Source organism: Bombus terrestris, chromosome 8, assembly GCF_910591885.1.
Source record: "Bombus terrestris chromosome 8, iyBomTerr1.2, whole genome shotgun sequence".
In the NCBI taxonomy this organism is placed as follows: domain Eukaryota; kingdom Metazoa; phylum Arthropoda; class Insecta; order Hymenoptera; family Apidae; genus Bombus; species Bombus terrestris.
The window spans coordinates 2195341-2211491 of record NC_063276.1 but is presented as its reverse complement, the minus strand read 5'-3'; the positions used below and the strand labels follow the sequence as shown (position 1 = coordinate 2211491).

Here is a 16151-nt window from a genome sequence, read left to right as displayed (position 1 = left end):
TCCGCGAATACACGTGGAAATACTAAAGTACAATAGTTTCTATTTATTAATTTCCGTTCGACGCAAACAAAAATAAAATACACACATGCTACATATTAACGAATCGTTAAAATAAAATTCATCTTACTTGTGGAATATAAAGAAACGTAACATAAAGAATTGGTAAAATTATAATACGATAACAGCCAAGATACTTCGTTAAAATATTGTCACTTATCATTTTCACATATTTTTGATATCTAATATTTTCCAAATTCTTCGTCTCGAATTCAAAGTATAATGGAAACGCTTATCCGTTTAATTGTTATTAAGCTCCACGTCCGGCTGATGAAGGCGATGTTGCGACGTCAACTGCAATTATTAATCGAATCGTTAGTATCACCGATTAATCGAGTTCCTTAGTTCCTTACGAATAAAGCGTGAAAACGAATGAACGATGCTTTTATAAACTTAATACTTCCGTAACATCTAATAATTCATCTTTTAACAAGTTCATCCTACACTTAAGTTACGATAGTTACGATTTGAAATTGATATTATACAAAATTACTAATGCGTGTGCTAATTTCATACCAAATAATGAAAGAAATATGCTGTACGCATAGTAAGACGTTTTACATAAATAGATTTTCGGACAACGAAGAATCTATCGTATAAAATAAAATTTGCTTACATTGTTTATTACTATCGTTAAACCTCATATTAATTCAGTTTGCTATGCCTCTCCATTTATTCGTTAAACCCATAATTCATTCGTTTAATTATTCCAAGAAACAGTACCTTTAGTAGTATTTACTAGAATAATGTGAAACTCACGTTTATATAAAGAACGTTTGAAATTTAAATGAGGAAAAGAGAGGAAGACGAACAAGGAAGGAAAGAAGGACATAAATGGAAATAGAAATGTGACTTAGGTAGAAGCTTGATACTCTGATCCAATCCTGCGCTTAATTAGCATACAAAACCACTATAGACAGTATAAAAGTTACAAAGGAAGGTGCCGAAGAAAGTTAACTTTTTAATGAGGTTTTCCATAACGATAGAACTTAAAAATACTTAAGTTACTGATGGCTACAGGTGAAGGTATAGTTTTACAACAGAAGATCTTGAGATAAAAGATTCGCGTTTTAACCAAGTTCCGCAACTCGATAGTATCCGCATTGTTGAAGTTACTGATAGACGATTCTATTCATTCGTTTTTGCTTTTTCATGAAATCAAATATTTGCATACCCATTGCCGAACGATGAACGACAAAGTGAAAGGGTCGAATCTCGTAGAATCCTGCCTACGCGTCTGAGGAAGAAGCATCTCTTCTTGTCCTTCGAACTTCCTCCCAGGAATAACGAACTCGTTACGCAGCCGTAGAGGTTCCATCTCTTGATGTTTGTCACTGGTAGCCGCGTCTGCTTGATTCTCTTGAAGAACGTTGCCTTGTATATGCGAATCGAACCTCTTGCCGTGTCCACCCAAACAGGATTGTCCGTATAAGCGACACAAACTTGTAAAATTAAAATCTAAGAGAAGGAATGATTAAATCACATACATTTATAATAAACATTTACATTTATAATGAAAGACATTTGTCATAAAATATAGTTTACCATTACAATCTACTCCTTGTAGTTTTCATAAATATATAGAAATATAAATGTTACTTTTAGAGTATGATATAGAATTCTAACGTACGTTCGATCGATTTAACAGTAGAAAATAGCTGCGGTACTTCTCTAACCCGTGACAGACCATTTAACTATTGTTTAATTTGAAAATACTCGGTCGTATTTTACTATTTTACAACTGTTTCAGACCTCTGGTATCCAGGCTTATACCTTTCGCTAACAAGAGCAAACTTTTTATTTGACAAGGTGTCAAACCATCGACAAGCATCGTAAAAACATAATTTATATCCGAGCTTATTTTTGGGTATAAAAATTTCGTTAGATTTAAGATAACACATTTAAGATAACACAAAAGAAAACGCATATCATATGGAATGTCAAACTATTAAAAGCTGATAAACGGAAGCGTAAAATCTAATTTCACTTTCAAATTTACTTTTCTCCTTTCGCGATATGAAGTGGAAAAAATAAATGCTTTTAACGGATCACGAACGGGAATTCCTAATATGGAACCTTCGAAATTGATTCTATAGAACGTAGAACAAGAAAGATTTTATACTTTATAGAACATATATAGTTATATGATCCATTTTAGTAATTACTATTTCTTAGACGATGTAAAATTTAAAAAATAATGGCCCTGCAAGAGACGGCAGATATAAAGATAAATACGTAATCCCATAAATTCGAATGTACAGTACCATCTTTTAAGTAGAGAAATATAATCGACTATTAAGAGAAAATATACATGTATACATGTATATGTATGCATACATCTTGCATTATTGCGATATACATCTCGATTTAAACGCAGAGACTCTGTCAACAGGTTGTACAATTTAATTAACAATTACACGAATCATTAAAATATTTTGAACAATTTATTACCCCTTAACCAAGCCAAAATTTACATGCTACGTAAGTTTTCATTTTCTGATTACATAATGAATGAAATGTACTCTCAATATTTCAGTCGTAAACCAGTGTCGCGTGTATTTCACGCGTCGTATAGTATATTCCTATTCGATTTACCTTATAGAGTTTATCAATTTTAATATAAATACTTTACGTACGATCAAACTAAAACAGGAGTACGAATAAGAAATCATAAACGAAATTGTATCACCATTTACACGTTCGTTCCTGCTATTCGCAACCTATTCACAAATATAAAACGTATTCCATGTTACGATGAAATAAAACGTGAATAATTAAATAATTTAAATAATTAAGGTTGTAAAATAATTAATTAATTTTTAAATAATTTAATAAATAATTAAGTTTAAATAATTTAAAGTTGAATGTACCTACGCGGCACGAATCAATCGAATCTCCTGAAAGCAAATCATAAATCGAGCGGAATAGGAAAAGGAGGAGAAGAGAAAAGGAAGAAAGAAGAATGTATCGCGCGAGAGAGCAAACTAAATGACAAACTAAAAAGCGTGACACGAGACGTGATTGGTCGTACGTGATCCGCAGAAGAAATGAAAAATCAAACGGATCGAACGAGGGCTCCAACTTATTCACTCAATTATTATCTTAAACGAAGGCTGGCTTTAATCGATCAACGGTTTCGAGCTTCTTTCCCCTACCTCGTGCTGTTCGCGCGTTTTAAAAGCTTCGAAAGCTCTTTAAAGGGACTCGATCGCCAGAGAGCTCGTTGCTAACAAGGATTTTCTTTTTTTCTTACACAAAGGTTACTCTGTGAATGGCAAACTACACAGATCGCAAAAATGATTCCTCTTGCTTTTCCTTCGTTTTTAGTTAGCTACAACGAAAGGCAAGGCGAATAGAAAAATTATATAGGAATTATTTTTGTAAGAGGGCATTTACGTTCTTCTATATAAAAAAAGCTCGATCGTTTATCGTTTGACTTGTAACTTTTTTAATAGCTACATGTAGTATACAGTATAAAATATGAATACTTTTTTAAACAACGTGAAAGAGTCAAGGGATCGAATAGAGAGTCGAAAGTCAAGTAGATTCAAACGAAAACGCGAAAGTAATTGGAATTCTCTTCTTCGATCATACAAACAAGACTGTACCGTCTGTAGCGGCAAGCGATGGTTCACTAACGCTCGTTTCTTTTCGTTGTTGCTAAAGGTTGCGATTGCATAAACGTGCGTTAGAAACGAGCTAAATAATAAAATGTTCTAACAAAAGATATTAGTTGGAATAGGATGGAAGGTTAATTTAGATTTTAGACATTCCGTTTTCACGAAATTATAAGGATTTAAATGAAATAAAATTCTCGTTTAAAAATGAGAATATGGATAAGAACACTGTGAGAGGGTTTAGAAGAAAATAAACTATGAGATAACGTTGATAACGAGCTAAGGAATAAAAGTACATCGAGTGGATATTAAAAATTGATAATACATAAAGTGCGGTAACTGTTATATGCAATTATGGCTTGCGCAGTTAGCTCCTTTACATTAAATCTGTTCCGTATTTGTCGATTTCTATCAAATTTTGAAACGAAACGAAACGTTGAAGTCGATCAAACGCTGCTCCTACTTAGTTGGCTAAAGCCAACGACTGAAATACTGTGACAGCCAGAATGATAGAAATTTTATAGATTTTCACATACATGCACACACACGCGCCCGTACGCGGTATCATACGAATGGATGACAAAAGGAAAACAATTATATTAACCGTGAACATTTTCTAGCGGAAACAATTGGTGAAAACTTAATAACATTTTATACAACGAATGTCAACGAATTTTGGTTCGCCCGTAAATGTACAAATTTTCGAAACTTCTTTGCAATATAAAAAAGTTGCATCGATTTGTTTCGTTCAAATCGTTCGTAGCTGAATTTCATAGAATACGTCTAATGTGGCTGTACTCTTCGATCGCGTGATTAATTTCAACTTTAAATCGTAGCCTCCAATCATTATGCAACAACTAAAACAAATACCGCGAGTCTTTATACAGAACGAAACTTGAATCGATTCAGTTTCTTTCATTTTAACTTCGCTCCTACTTTAATCCACAGATTAAGGGAAAAACGAAGCAAACACTGCCTCGTTCGTTATGAATATTTGCAAAATAAAGCTCGCCAAATATTTACTAAACTGCCTACAAATTTTTACAAATACTACGACGCTACATAGGATAAAAATCGAAATTGGCTCAATACTATTTGCTTCGTTCACGTGTAACGCAAATTTTAACCCAAATTGCACTCAAACAAAATAAAATCCGCTTCGGTTCTCTATAAATAATAAAATTCGTGCATTTATTAAAAAGGAAAATCGCTGTAAAATATTTGTAGAAAATGCAGGCAAGGCGATTTACCGACTTAAAAACGCGTTCGATTCTTTTTCGCGAAACGAACGCCAGATTCGTTCCTCGTCTCCAAAGATAATTGGGCAGTCAAGGATAATATTGTCCCGAATAACAATGCAAAACATTTCCATGACGCGTACTGAATTTTCAAAGTGATCTCACCTCCCAGAGTCACAGTGTCAACGCAGGTAAGATGAAACATCGTTCTTGAAAGGCAACAGTAAAAATGGAGCAACTTGCCGACCTCGTTGTAGGTAGAAACGTCGTTATTTCTGGAATCAAGTGATTTAATAAAAGCGATTCGTCTCCGTAGAAATCTGCCTTTCGCGTTTAAAGCACGCTGAATACTTTGTATTTTATCCAATTTTTATACATTTTCGAATCGCTACATCGGAACCATCAAAAAGAATATCGTATTACCTTCTTTAAATGTTCTTGTTTAATTTTACAACTCTGTCCTGCTATATCTATACGTGTCGTTCACTATTTGACTTTTCAAAGGTGTTTTACCTACGTGCATTCTCCTTTTAATCTTTTTTTTTCTTTTTTCTTTTTTCTTTCTAAAATATCAAATCAAAAAACGAGTATATACCTTCGCCAAAAGAAAAGATCATCTTACCTACACATACGTTACGCAACGACGTTATTGGAAAAACACGACGCACTTGTTCATTAATTTTACGATCGACCGTAAGTACTCATTGTGAGTTTGTAACGAGTGAAACAATATCACGTTACTAAATAACGATGATAACGAACACACTGGTGCCGAGTATTCGCATTCTTCTAGAGATCTAATGATTGTTATCGTTTATCGCGTAACGAGAGCGTATTCCATTGTTTTCCGATTTCTAGAATTTCGCGAAATTTCAAAATTCCTGCAAGTTCGCGGAAACCGTCTCTTATTCATCGCGAGATTGCCCCACTGACCGACATCGATGCTCGACCGCTTGAATAAATAATCGAGGTTGGAAAATATAATGAAGATGATACAAGACGATGCATATACGTTATTTTCACGTTTCGTTGGAAATCGTTTGGAAAACCTTTTAATATACCCGAGAAAGTAGGTAATTTTTCTTTCGAATTTAATTCGCTGCATGAAAAACTGTTTCGTTAAACGATTTAATTCTTTCTTTGTTTCTTGAATAGTCGATTTACGTAGATTCTTTGGTATTACCCTTGCATATATTATAAATTACTTTGAACTTCAATCGATGGGGAAACGAGTACCGTTAACGTAATTAAGGCGTAACTTCGTTGACTTTATTATATATTTGCTAATCATTTTTTAATTCTGTTAATACACGTGGAAATTACGTGTAATAATAAAACAGAAAATTAGTCGATAGATAATTGATCTTTCTCGTAGTAATTATATCAAAAAAAAAACTTATAATCGACTTACGTATGTAAATGTTAATCGCTATACTTTGTTGAATATCGATTTATATCGTCGTTTTTGCTCATATACCCGTGTGTTATTAATGTTTTATAAATATTTTACAAATTCCCCTTAGTTTATTGTTTGCAAACTGACTAGTTAGAAAATGAATCAAATGAAGCATACATTCTCCATTCTACTGAATAACGTTTTATCACGCTAATTATTTTTACCATATTACTTCCACTTGTATTCAATATTCTGCTGTAAATATTACACTCAAATACATATATGTATATCGCTGGATCCTCCATTTATTTGTAAAACAATATGCAGGTTTTATCGAAATTATGCAACGCTAGATATTGTTCGGATAATCGCGTCTCGGTATGTTCAGAACTCCACTAATAAACCAATTGTTGGAAAAATTGAATCGTAGGTTACCTTCGATACAATCCTAATCGTTCTAACGAAAGACGTAACGCTCGCCCAATTAAAGATAAAGGGCAAATGAAAGTTCGATCGTGCCGCACCTGGCTGGAACGATGCTTTCACGTTAGTTACTCACGAACTACTAACAAAAGCGATTGTTAATGAACCAGATGTTCGGGAAATAACAGTACGTCCTAAGTAACGAGAAAGATGCTTTATTCCCTTGGTTAAGATGTCTAAATAGAAGAACCTTAAAAGAAAGAGCCTATTCCGTCCATTGATTTTTGAAATTCGAAGAATCATGGCAAATTATGAACGTCTGTTTAACGTAATTCCTAAATTAAAGATAAGGTTGGTGAATGAATCGAAAGTTTCGGAATAACACAATTAATCGATCTTTTTTGAAACGTCTTTTGTTTAAAATTATAGAAAATGTAGGATTATAGACTTAAGAACGAATTTCTCATTTGTGAAAATCGTTTTACATAGACAATATACTTTACGTTATACACAGATGGGACAAGATTAACTCGTTGGAGTAAAATAACCGCCGATTCGTGAAAATCTTTATAGAGGAATGCCTGTCTGCCTTCGTTGATCGATCTTTATGCTAACTGGTAAAAAATCATTTGATATAATCGCGTACTCTGTTAATTCACTTTCAATGGAATACTATTCGCCGTACAAAATACTAAAGTCACGTAATTATTTATTTATACAATATTATACGTATTTATCTTAATAAATCGTGTGGTTAAATCGTAATCGTATTTATTACGACTATAGACGAAGAAAAAAGAAGATTGTATTCAAAGATAGTTCTTTTACTTTTCTTATTTGAATCAATTCATACTTAATCAGATATTGATACTTTTCCATACTGTAGTAAAGGGCTATATTATATATATAGATATGTATTATAAGCCGATGATATATCATCGACGTTATTGAGGTGGTATACGATACTTTTGAGTTCTTGGTAAGTAAAATCCATCCCCATCATATTTTCCATACATCGAATTATCGTGAGTAATAAGATTTAGATCGGATGGAACTACAACGAGTAAGACGATTAAAGGTACATAATAATGGAACCAATGTAAGGAGGTAAAATTCTTTATAATTGCGATGAAATATTCCTGTACTTAGAGATAAAAATATGCATAAAATATAAATGTTTTTCAATTTCAGGATATATATTTCCTTTCGATAAAAGAATCGTAAAGTTTAATGGAAATATAATTGAAACACATTTTCTTCGTTAATAACTTTTTGTTTCTTTAAAAATGTAATTTCTTCGTTAAAAATTAATTAAAACCTTCTTGTTCGGTATAACATAATTTGTAGAAAATTACTCGCTATTATTTAGAGTACAAATGGATACTTGGAATTTTTTAAACGTATGACACGCTTATAATACGAAAACCACAAGTTTACATTGAAATCATAATGCTCATTAGACCACTCACTGCAATGTGACAAGCAGCTGCATATTGTTCGAACACGAAAATGATTATGAATAGAACTCGTACTTGTATGAACTTTTATTACTTCTCTGCCTTTTGTTATTTGTGTCTCGTGTATTATAAAATATCTTGTGCATCTTCAGTGAACTAAAACCAGGATCACGCAACTACGTACTTACGAACGTAAGAACCGCTCCCACTAAGCTATTCTTTTCCATTGAAAAGAAAAATGCTGTCAGTATATAAAAATCTATTTTATTATTAAATATTTATAAATTACTTTGCCAATATATAAGATGCTTAAATGATTTCCAATTTCCTCTGCATCTACGAAATTTTGAAGTAACTCTTTAGCTCCATTTAAGTAACGTTAAATTTGACGAGCAAACCGGCCCGAGAATGCGATAACTCAACGAATAACGTTTACACTTACGAATTAATGGTTTATAAATTTATGGATTCCTCGATGCGTCGATGAACAAGTAAAACATGATACATGTTTTCTATACGAGCATCTTACACGACTTCGTTTACCATTTTATATTTAAAAGAGAACATCGAACGTCGTATTCAAAAAATTCCAAACCAGTTTTAAAAATTCCAAACCAATCTCCGCATCTCGATAACAGCGTAAAGTTACGAGAAACTAGTTAGCATATTATACGCGTATCTCCCTTGACATCGTGCGAGTTCTATTTTTGTCGACTTTTTGATATAAAGTATATTTACGGCCAATTTAAAGCGATTTAATTAAACAAATCGCCGTAAAATTTGATTACATACTATTTTCTAGAATCATCAGACAAATTCTGATCGACAGAGCTTCGATCGTTTTACGTTTCGCGTTACAGTATTTTACGAATCGAGCTCGGTACTTTAAATTACACTCGATTAACTTTAACCATAAAAATCATGTTATACGTCATAGAAAACAATTTTTTTCAAAAGGATAGATCAAAATTTCTACGATTCTTTAGTCACCGATAACCAAGTGATATAACAACTACAACGTCGACCACGTATTTGCAAAAAAACTAAACAAGATAAATAAAACGTGGGTCGGTCATACGGTACGGACATGATACTTGCAACGTACATCTGTCAGATGTTAACATTTCAGTTATATGTATGTATCGGTTTTTGCTATTACGAAACAAAGATATAAGAGGATTGTCTTTAAAGCTTTCGATTATATCCTTTGGTCGTTAAGCTACTGTGAAAAATGTATTTACAAACTAATTAAACAGATTTGTTAGCTATCGATTAAATACGATAAAACAAGTAGAAAAAGTGTGACAAAGAAACATTGAAAGCTTGGAACTAATAATTACGAAATAATTTACATACCCTTGCGATAAAATAATTTATCGTTTCGTATTTACTCTCCAACATACATTAATTCCACAAATTTCAAACAATTGCACGAATAAACTCAATTTACAATTACGTTCGTTAAATTTTCTGTGATTTACTTTTGTGAAACAAATAAACCTTACGTGATTTATGTTGTTTATTATCTATGTTTATTATTTAACAAATTCTATTCAATGCCCTCCTCTCTATTCATTTGTCTAGATATTTTATATACGTTCGAATTTCGATCTCTCTTACTTGCATTTTCATTTTCTACGTATAGCGTCGTAGAACATTTACTGAACCTTACTTTGCCTGCTTAATAGTGTTTCATCGTACGTCATATTAGTAATCGCATTGGTTACAAGTAAGAAACGTCAAAGGATATAATTCGATTTCTGCCATCAATGGAAACTAACGAGCGATCTAACAATTGTGCCACTGAGAAACAAAAACGTGTACTAAACAGATGAGTACGAATACCTGCGAGTTAGCAGATTTTGTATAATAATGGAGAATCGATCGTTCAATTTCGCACAGTCCGTCTACAAAATAATTTACGGTGAATTCGTGGAATCTATCCGATAACGCCATTAAAAGCAACGATAATAATAATTATCATTTTCTGGTGTGTAATTAGTCACGTATGAAAAAGCTCCTTCGTTCTAAAAATAATTGTGAAAATTATAGGATCGAGTCTAATTTCATCGAAAGTAAGTAAGTTTCGTTTTAAAATATTAAAGGGATACCGATGAACAGACCAAGCAGTAAATAAACTGCAATTTCAAAGTAAATTCAATGTATTCTAAATCCATTTAGTGAAATATTCTTCGTTATATTCGCTGAAAGGAGTAACGGCACATAATTGCTTATAAAAGCAGAAAAATATCGGACTGGTCTAAAGATCAAAATCAACAGCACGTTCACAATTAACCGTAGCTTATTTTATCAAGAGGATCATCGAGAACTGATAACTGTTTCAACAAGCGCTCGACAGAAAACAAATCGCTTTTCAGCAAATTGATCTAATTTCTATAGCAACTTCCGATAATTCGCACGATCGGTAGAAAATTTGAAAGATTCACTATGACTATATTTTCTACTCCGTTTACATAATTATCCCCTACGAAGGGAGGAAAGTTTGTCACAAAAAGAAATCGTTTTATTGACAGCAACGCGAGATATTTACTTCCTTCCAGCCGTTTCGCGTCGCGTCGATTAAAGTGATCATTAGTTGCGATTCACTTAAACGTAGAATCGAGTTGACCGAAGGGAGTGCACGATTAATTAGCAACGGAAGTATCGACAAATATGAACAAATCCAATTACGCGCGAACACCAAGGCATAATGTAAAACCGTGCACGCTCGTTCGTGTCTTTACCACCCGAATCAATTGTTACGTAAGTTTAAACTGTGTTTTCAGTATGTTACAAAATGTTCAGTATTTTACAAAATGACGAACGGACGTAGATTCAACGGAGTTGCAACTACTGGATTAAAAAAACGTTGAATAATTAGGAAGTTGATAGAGAATTACCAACATTACAATTTAAAAAAAGAAACGTACAAGTTTAATAATGTTCTGTCAAATGTTCGCGTTATACGTAAAAAGAAAGAAAAGAAAAACTATAATACATCGTGTTGAAGTGGTCACCACTTCTAGGAAAACTCCACATCTGGTCTTTTTAGCTTTCTCAAACGCTGAAGCCATCGACAGCATATAAACAAAAGAATAGCAAGGAGGCAGACCATAAACTGTATACAGGCGACGTTGGCTTCGGGGTTTTCAGTCATAAAGTAACATTGCTAGCGTGCGGATCTGGACCAGCTCAAATTGTATTCCTGTATTCCACTATCAAGTCAAATATATATTTTGTATCTTACACTTTATCCACGCGTTTTTCTCTCTTTATATACCGAATAACCTCAACACATCGAATATAACTGTGATTATTCTTACGTTATTCTTTGATCATCGCTCTGTAGATGTTTTGCAGAATGGTGAAACCAGGGTGAAATTTTCAAGAAAAATAAGTATCCGATTCAATTTGCTTGGAAATTTTATCGTACGATATAGCCCGGTGTATCTTCGCTTGATTTACAAGCGTACAATTTAGTTTAGAGATATAAACGTTAAAGTTAAATCGAAAGGTTATGCGTATGGCATGCCGTATGAAAGTTTTCTTTCCATATTTTAACGCAATGAAACGATCACGGGGATGGAGTATCAACAAACTAAAGGAAAAAGTAATTCGTTTATAATGAAACATTCGGATTAACGCGTAACATTGAGCCAATAATCTTTGTTTGCTATCACGATGAAACTAATTTAAGTTCGTGTTACAAGCCGAACGACCGAGAATTAAGTATTCGTTCGATATCTATTAAACTACGATGTAGCTTTTCTGCGGTACAGCGCGAAGTAAAGTTCCTCTTAAATAAAGTTCGTTCTCTGCGAACAACAAAGAGCGAATATCAAAGATTCTCATTCACAATTGTAACAGCTGCTGTCATATTTCTTGTACGTTTGCCTACTGGCAGTCGCGTTCTTTTAAAAACGAGAGAACGTTCCTTTTTCTGCTTCGCGCCACGATCCTTCGCGAAACGGGGAGTTAAACGATACGAAACGTGAAACCACCGAGATCTTTATTAAACTTCGATCGGAACAAATTGAATTATACTCGCCAAGGTCTAATTATAATATGCGGTATACGGGTGGAAAATTAGGAGATTGTAAGGAGGGAAATGTACGGAATGGAAATGTTCCTGATAACGTGTGTGGTGGGAATTAATATTATTAATAAAATAGATAATAAAATTGTTCGAGTAGATCCGAAATTTCCTACTTTTATATTTTTAGGAAAATAAATAATATCCCATTCTCGTATTTCGCCTTCGAAGTCTTAATATTCCTTTACGTTACGTTTAAATAAAGACATTAAACTCACTTCGAAATACTTCGCTTGAAACATTCCTTCGTTTGGTCTAAAAAAACAAATTATTTGCTCGAAACAAGCGGTAAATATCGATGTACCTTATTTTATGATCACCTTTACTCTCTAAAATGAGAAAATCTTTAGCCCGCCCCTGAAACTCCCGTATAACACAGAATTCAAGGAAATTTATGGAAGAAGAAAGTTTTATTCTTTAATAATACCCGAGTACTTCCATTACAAAAACAAAAATGTCTGAACCATTCGCGCGAGAGCATCTTGTTCCACAACGTTCGCTTCGCTTTAAACCACTAACTCCTCGCTCTCTGCTTTACCAGAGTTCAAAAAAAAAGAAAAATTTACGAAGGTGAACGATACACGTTTGCCGATAATATCTAAACTCTGAAAGTAAATGTCGAGATCGTTCTAATCAAAATCTTCTATTTCGTAACTCACCCTCCGCTTTAAAATATCATGGAATGACGAATAAAAGAAAGTTCGAAGCAATAGGAAAACACGTGATTGTTTTATAAAACAGAATTATAATTGACAAGCGCGACAACCAACGATACATAGCCTACAGAAGAACGTTACGAATAATAATAAAAAATATTTAATACAAAAATAACCGATAGGTACTCGTATAGAGAAGAATCGCGATACTTTTTGTATCTTCGATAAACGCAACGAAACGATCAGAAAAAGGTACTCTTTGACAATGTATTTGGATAAAATTTCTAAAACAGCCGAAAATGTAAAATAAACAAGAATACTCACTGTTAGCGTAAGCTGTCTTGCTGACAGACAGTACAACCACTAGCGTGCAGACCGATACAAAGACGGACAGCGGATGACCGGAAGTCGCGTTGCTCTTCATTCTCTTCTTGTGCAAGTTGTATCTCTGGAAGCCGCTCCTGTTGACCGGTCCAACGATTCGATCGGCAACTGGCAGACCGAACCAAAAGATCCGATGCTTCCTCGATGAGCAGGTGGTTGCGAATGAACGAAGGAGACGTTACGCGGTCCTTCTTTTACGAGGGCGGAAACCAGAGTGGCGCAGTCGAACATTGCTGAGTCGATCACGCTGACTACGCAGACACTGTGGGTGGTATATAATACTGGTTATATACAAGGTGTTGATATGTTGTGAACATGCGGGTTGATAAAATTCGTTGAAAGAGACAGGAATCGCGGAGACATTTAACTCGTTCGTTAGTGAACTCCTTTGTACTTCGTGTGCATATACATGTTGCATATACATATGGTCGTGTAACTTTGAAGGTTGATGGAACTCGTTAGAAAGGGTGTACAGATCTCTATTTTGATTCTAAGTGTATGTCATGGATTTAAGCTTGGAAATTTTAGCTGATATTCAACGATCTTGGATATAGTTTTTATAATCAAACTATCATGGCAAGAACATTAACCCCCTTTGTTACCAACAAAAGAAAATGTAAACTGATCGCTAATCTTCATGCTTATCTTGAACAAATATAATCTTTTTATGTAAAGATATATAAAAAAAAAATGAAAAATATACTTTCCAAAAACCGACGATTTGTTCTAAGAAAAAGTAAGATTTTTCTATAACTTCGATCGTTTGTATGACCTTTTTTCTATGTATCCATCTATCTATAGACTAAAGTGCATTATGTTAGCGAGTGTAACTTCTATTTGATTATCCCTTTGTCTCTTTTTCTGTTTGCGAAATAAAAATTCTACATCGTTTAAATCGCTTCAATGAAATCTAGATTTCTAATACAAAAATTGTTAATATCGTAAGTTTCCTCCTTTATACGATGCAAATTTTAATAATGCTTTCCATTTCTTAGATAGGACTAATAACAGCACGAGAAACTTTCAATTCCAAATTAAAGGATTCAACAACTTGCTTTACTTTTTCACCCAACACTTGCAATTAACGATTCAGATACGATAATTCTATAGATCTTTAAGAATTTAATTACAACTTAACGCGATATGAGTTAAAAGTAACATATTTTGTTCCAATGGATATAGAAATTGAAACGGTACATAATTAAAACGATGGAACGTTGGTACCTAGCCAAGAATACCTACTTCTAAGAAGTTTAAATATATGTACACGGTATCGAAACAAGTTTCGTCGCACACGAACGTTTCATGCAAAAAGCTTATTCATTATGCAATGAATAATGGTTCCTGTTCTATTCTACCTACAATGGAAAATAACATATAAAGAAAATAATATAGAAATCAGTCTAAACACGCGCGACAACAATTCAAATCCTTGCATCAATATCTATACAATGATATAATTTCACTAGCGTATCGATAGCATTTACTCGCCTAAATATGACAAAGTTTATCGATGAAATCTATGTTTTCGCTTGCTTATTCGCAAATGAAACAACTGATAACAAGAAATCAGTCTTGTGAAAGTAAGTTCAATGCCTGATGAATCTTTCGCGTCAAATATCGTCGTAGTTTTTCTATTATTTCTTTCTTTTTATTTGGCGCGCTAAAGATAGAATTGTATAAATATCATCGAAAGATTGAGAACGGCGTGCATTTAAAAAAGAATGAATAATTTTACATGAAAATATTATATATAGAAATCAAAACCATAGGGACACGCGTAAATATTATATAAATTTGAAAAGGGCACTTTACTCGCGTTAATTTCCAGTTTCTATAAAATTAACAACTGATTTAGCATTTTACATACTGTAATACTCTACGAGATTCAATTTATTTATCGCAATGAAAGTAATATGGAATTTCATTTAATGATATATTTGATTCGTTACGAGCAATTACCAAATCTACTTACGAAGATATAACTGAAGTGAAATTTAAAACGAAATGACTGATATATAATTTTCTATTTCTGCAAATACGAGATCTAATATTGTTACGTGATATGGTAGCAACAAGTGTAATCACATATATACTATCCGTGTCGAATCGAAGTATTATTATCGGACATATGGTGTATTCTCACAATTTATTGGATAGATCATCGGTTTATCAGTTGCGTCAGTAATCACGAAACAGTACTACCTAATACATAATTCGATTCGTTTCCAAGCTCGAAACAAAGTGTAATTTAAACAATTATCATTAAAATCATCCTAAATATCGTTTCTTTGACATTTGTTTTATGCTCCTTTGTTTTATGCTCCCTATTTTAAGTTCTAACTTCAAGAACAATAAGTTTATCAATCGACCGACCACATGAGACGATGCAAGATTTACTTTTAGTTTTAAGCCTTAATTTTAAGACTCATAGTTAGATCGAAGCTTCGTTTGTGAAATCGTATCGGATCTGATGGAATAATTTTGACAATACTCAATGAAATAATGTTTCTTCTCTATTAAATATGATTTTATTCGTCAAAATAATTTCTATTATGTTCAACAACTGGTATTCTATAATAGAGCCTATTCGGAGTCAACAATTATTTCATAATAAAAATTAATAAATAAATGTTCTACAAGTATAGAGCTTTTGTATTTTGTTATTTTTGTATTTCGTGTACCCTATTTGTAATTTCATAGGAAATTTATGTAGCTTTAATTCACACTACTATAATGAATCGGTAATGTGACACGTGATACAGAAATGCTGAGAGGGTCACCTGACATATGCTGAATCGGTAACGTTGAGAATGATACTAAAATGGTA

General features: G+C 33.2%; 1 protein-coding gene across 3 annotated transcripts; it reads right to left on the bottom strand.

Moving 5' to 3' along the window:
- Positions 1-218: 218 nt before the first annotated feature.
- Positions 219-13577, bottom strand: LOC100644176. 3 transcript variants are annotated; one of them, XM_020864110.2, is made up of 4 exons: positions 13262-13577; positions 5078-5187; positions 1232-1515; positions 219-351 (listed from the first exon to the last, which is right to left on the bottom strand). In XM_020864110.2, exons 2-4 carry the CDS (start codon positions 5115-5117, stop codon positions 298-300), a joined length of 378 nt encoding a protein of 125 aa, XP_020719769.2. In that variant the 5' UTR covers positions 5118-5187; positions 13262-13577; the 3' UTR covers positions 219-297. The 3 variants fall into 3 exon arrangements, with proteins under 3 accessions (XP_020719769.2, XP_048263908.1, XP_012166439.2); XM_048407951.1 differs by lacking the exon at positions 13262-13577 and adding an exon at positions 6744-6891; XM_012311049.3 differs by lacking the exon at positions 5078-5187 and having other exon boundaries at positions 13262-13570.
- Positions 13578-16151: the final 2574 nt, after the last annotated feature.

Excerpts from the sequence above, each read along its gene's own strand:
- LOC100644176 (XM_012311049.3), bottom strand. The coding sequence starts at position 13,361 with ATGAAGAGCAACGCGACTTCCGGTCATCCGCTGTCCGTCTTTGTATCG. Across the intron at positions 1,516-13,261 it reads CAAGACAGCTTACGCTAACA|ATTTTAATTTTACAAGTTTG; the intron begins GTGAGTATTCTT and ends TCCTTCTCTTAG. Across the intron at positions 352-1,231 it reads CGTTCATCGTTCGGCAATGG|TTGACGTCGCAACATCGCCT; the intron begins GTATGCAAATAT and ends TAATAATTGCAG.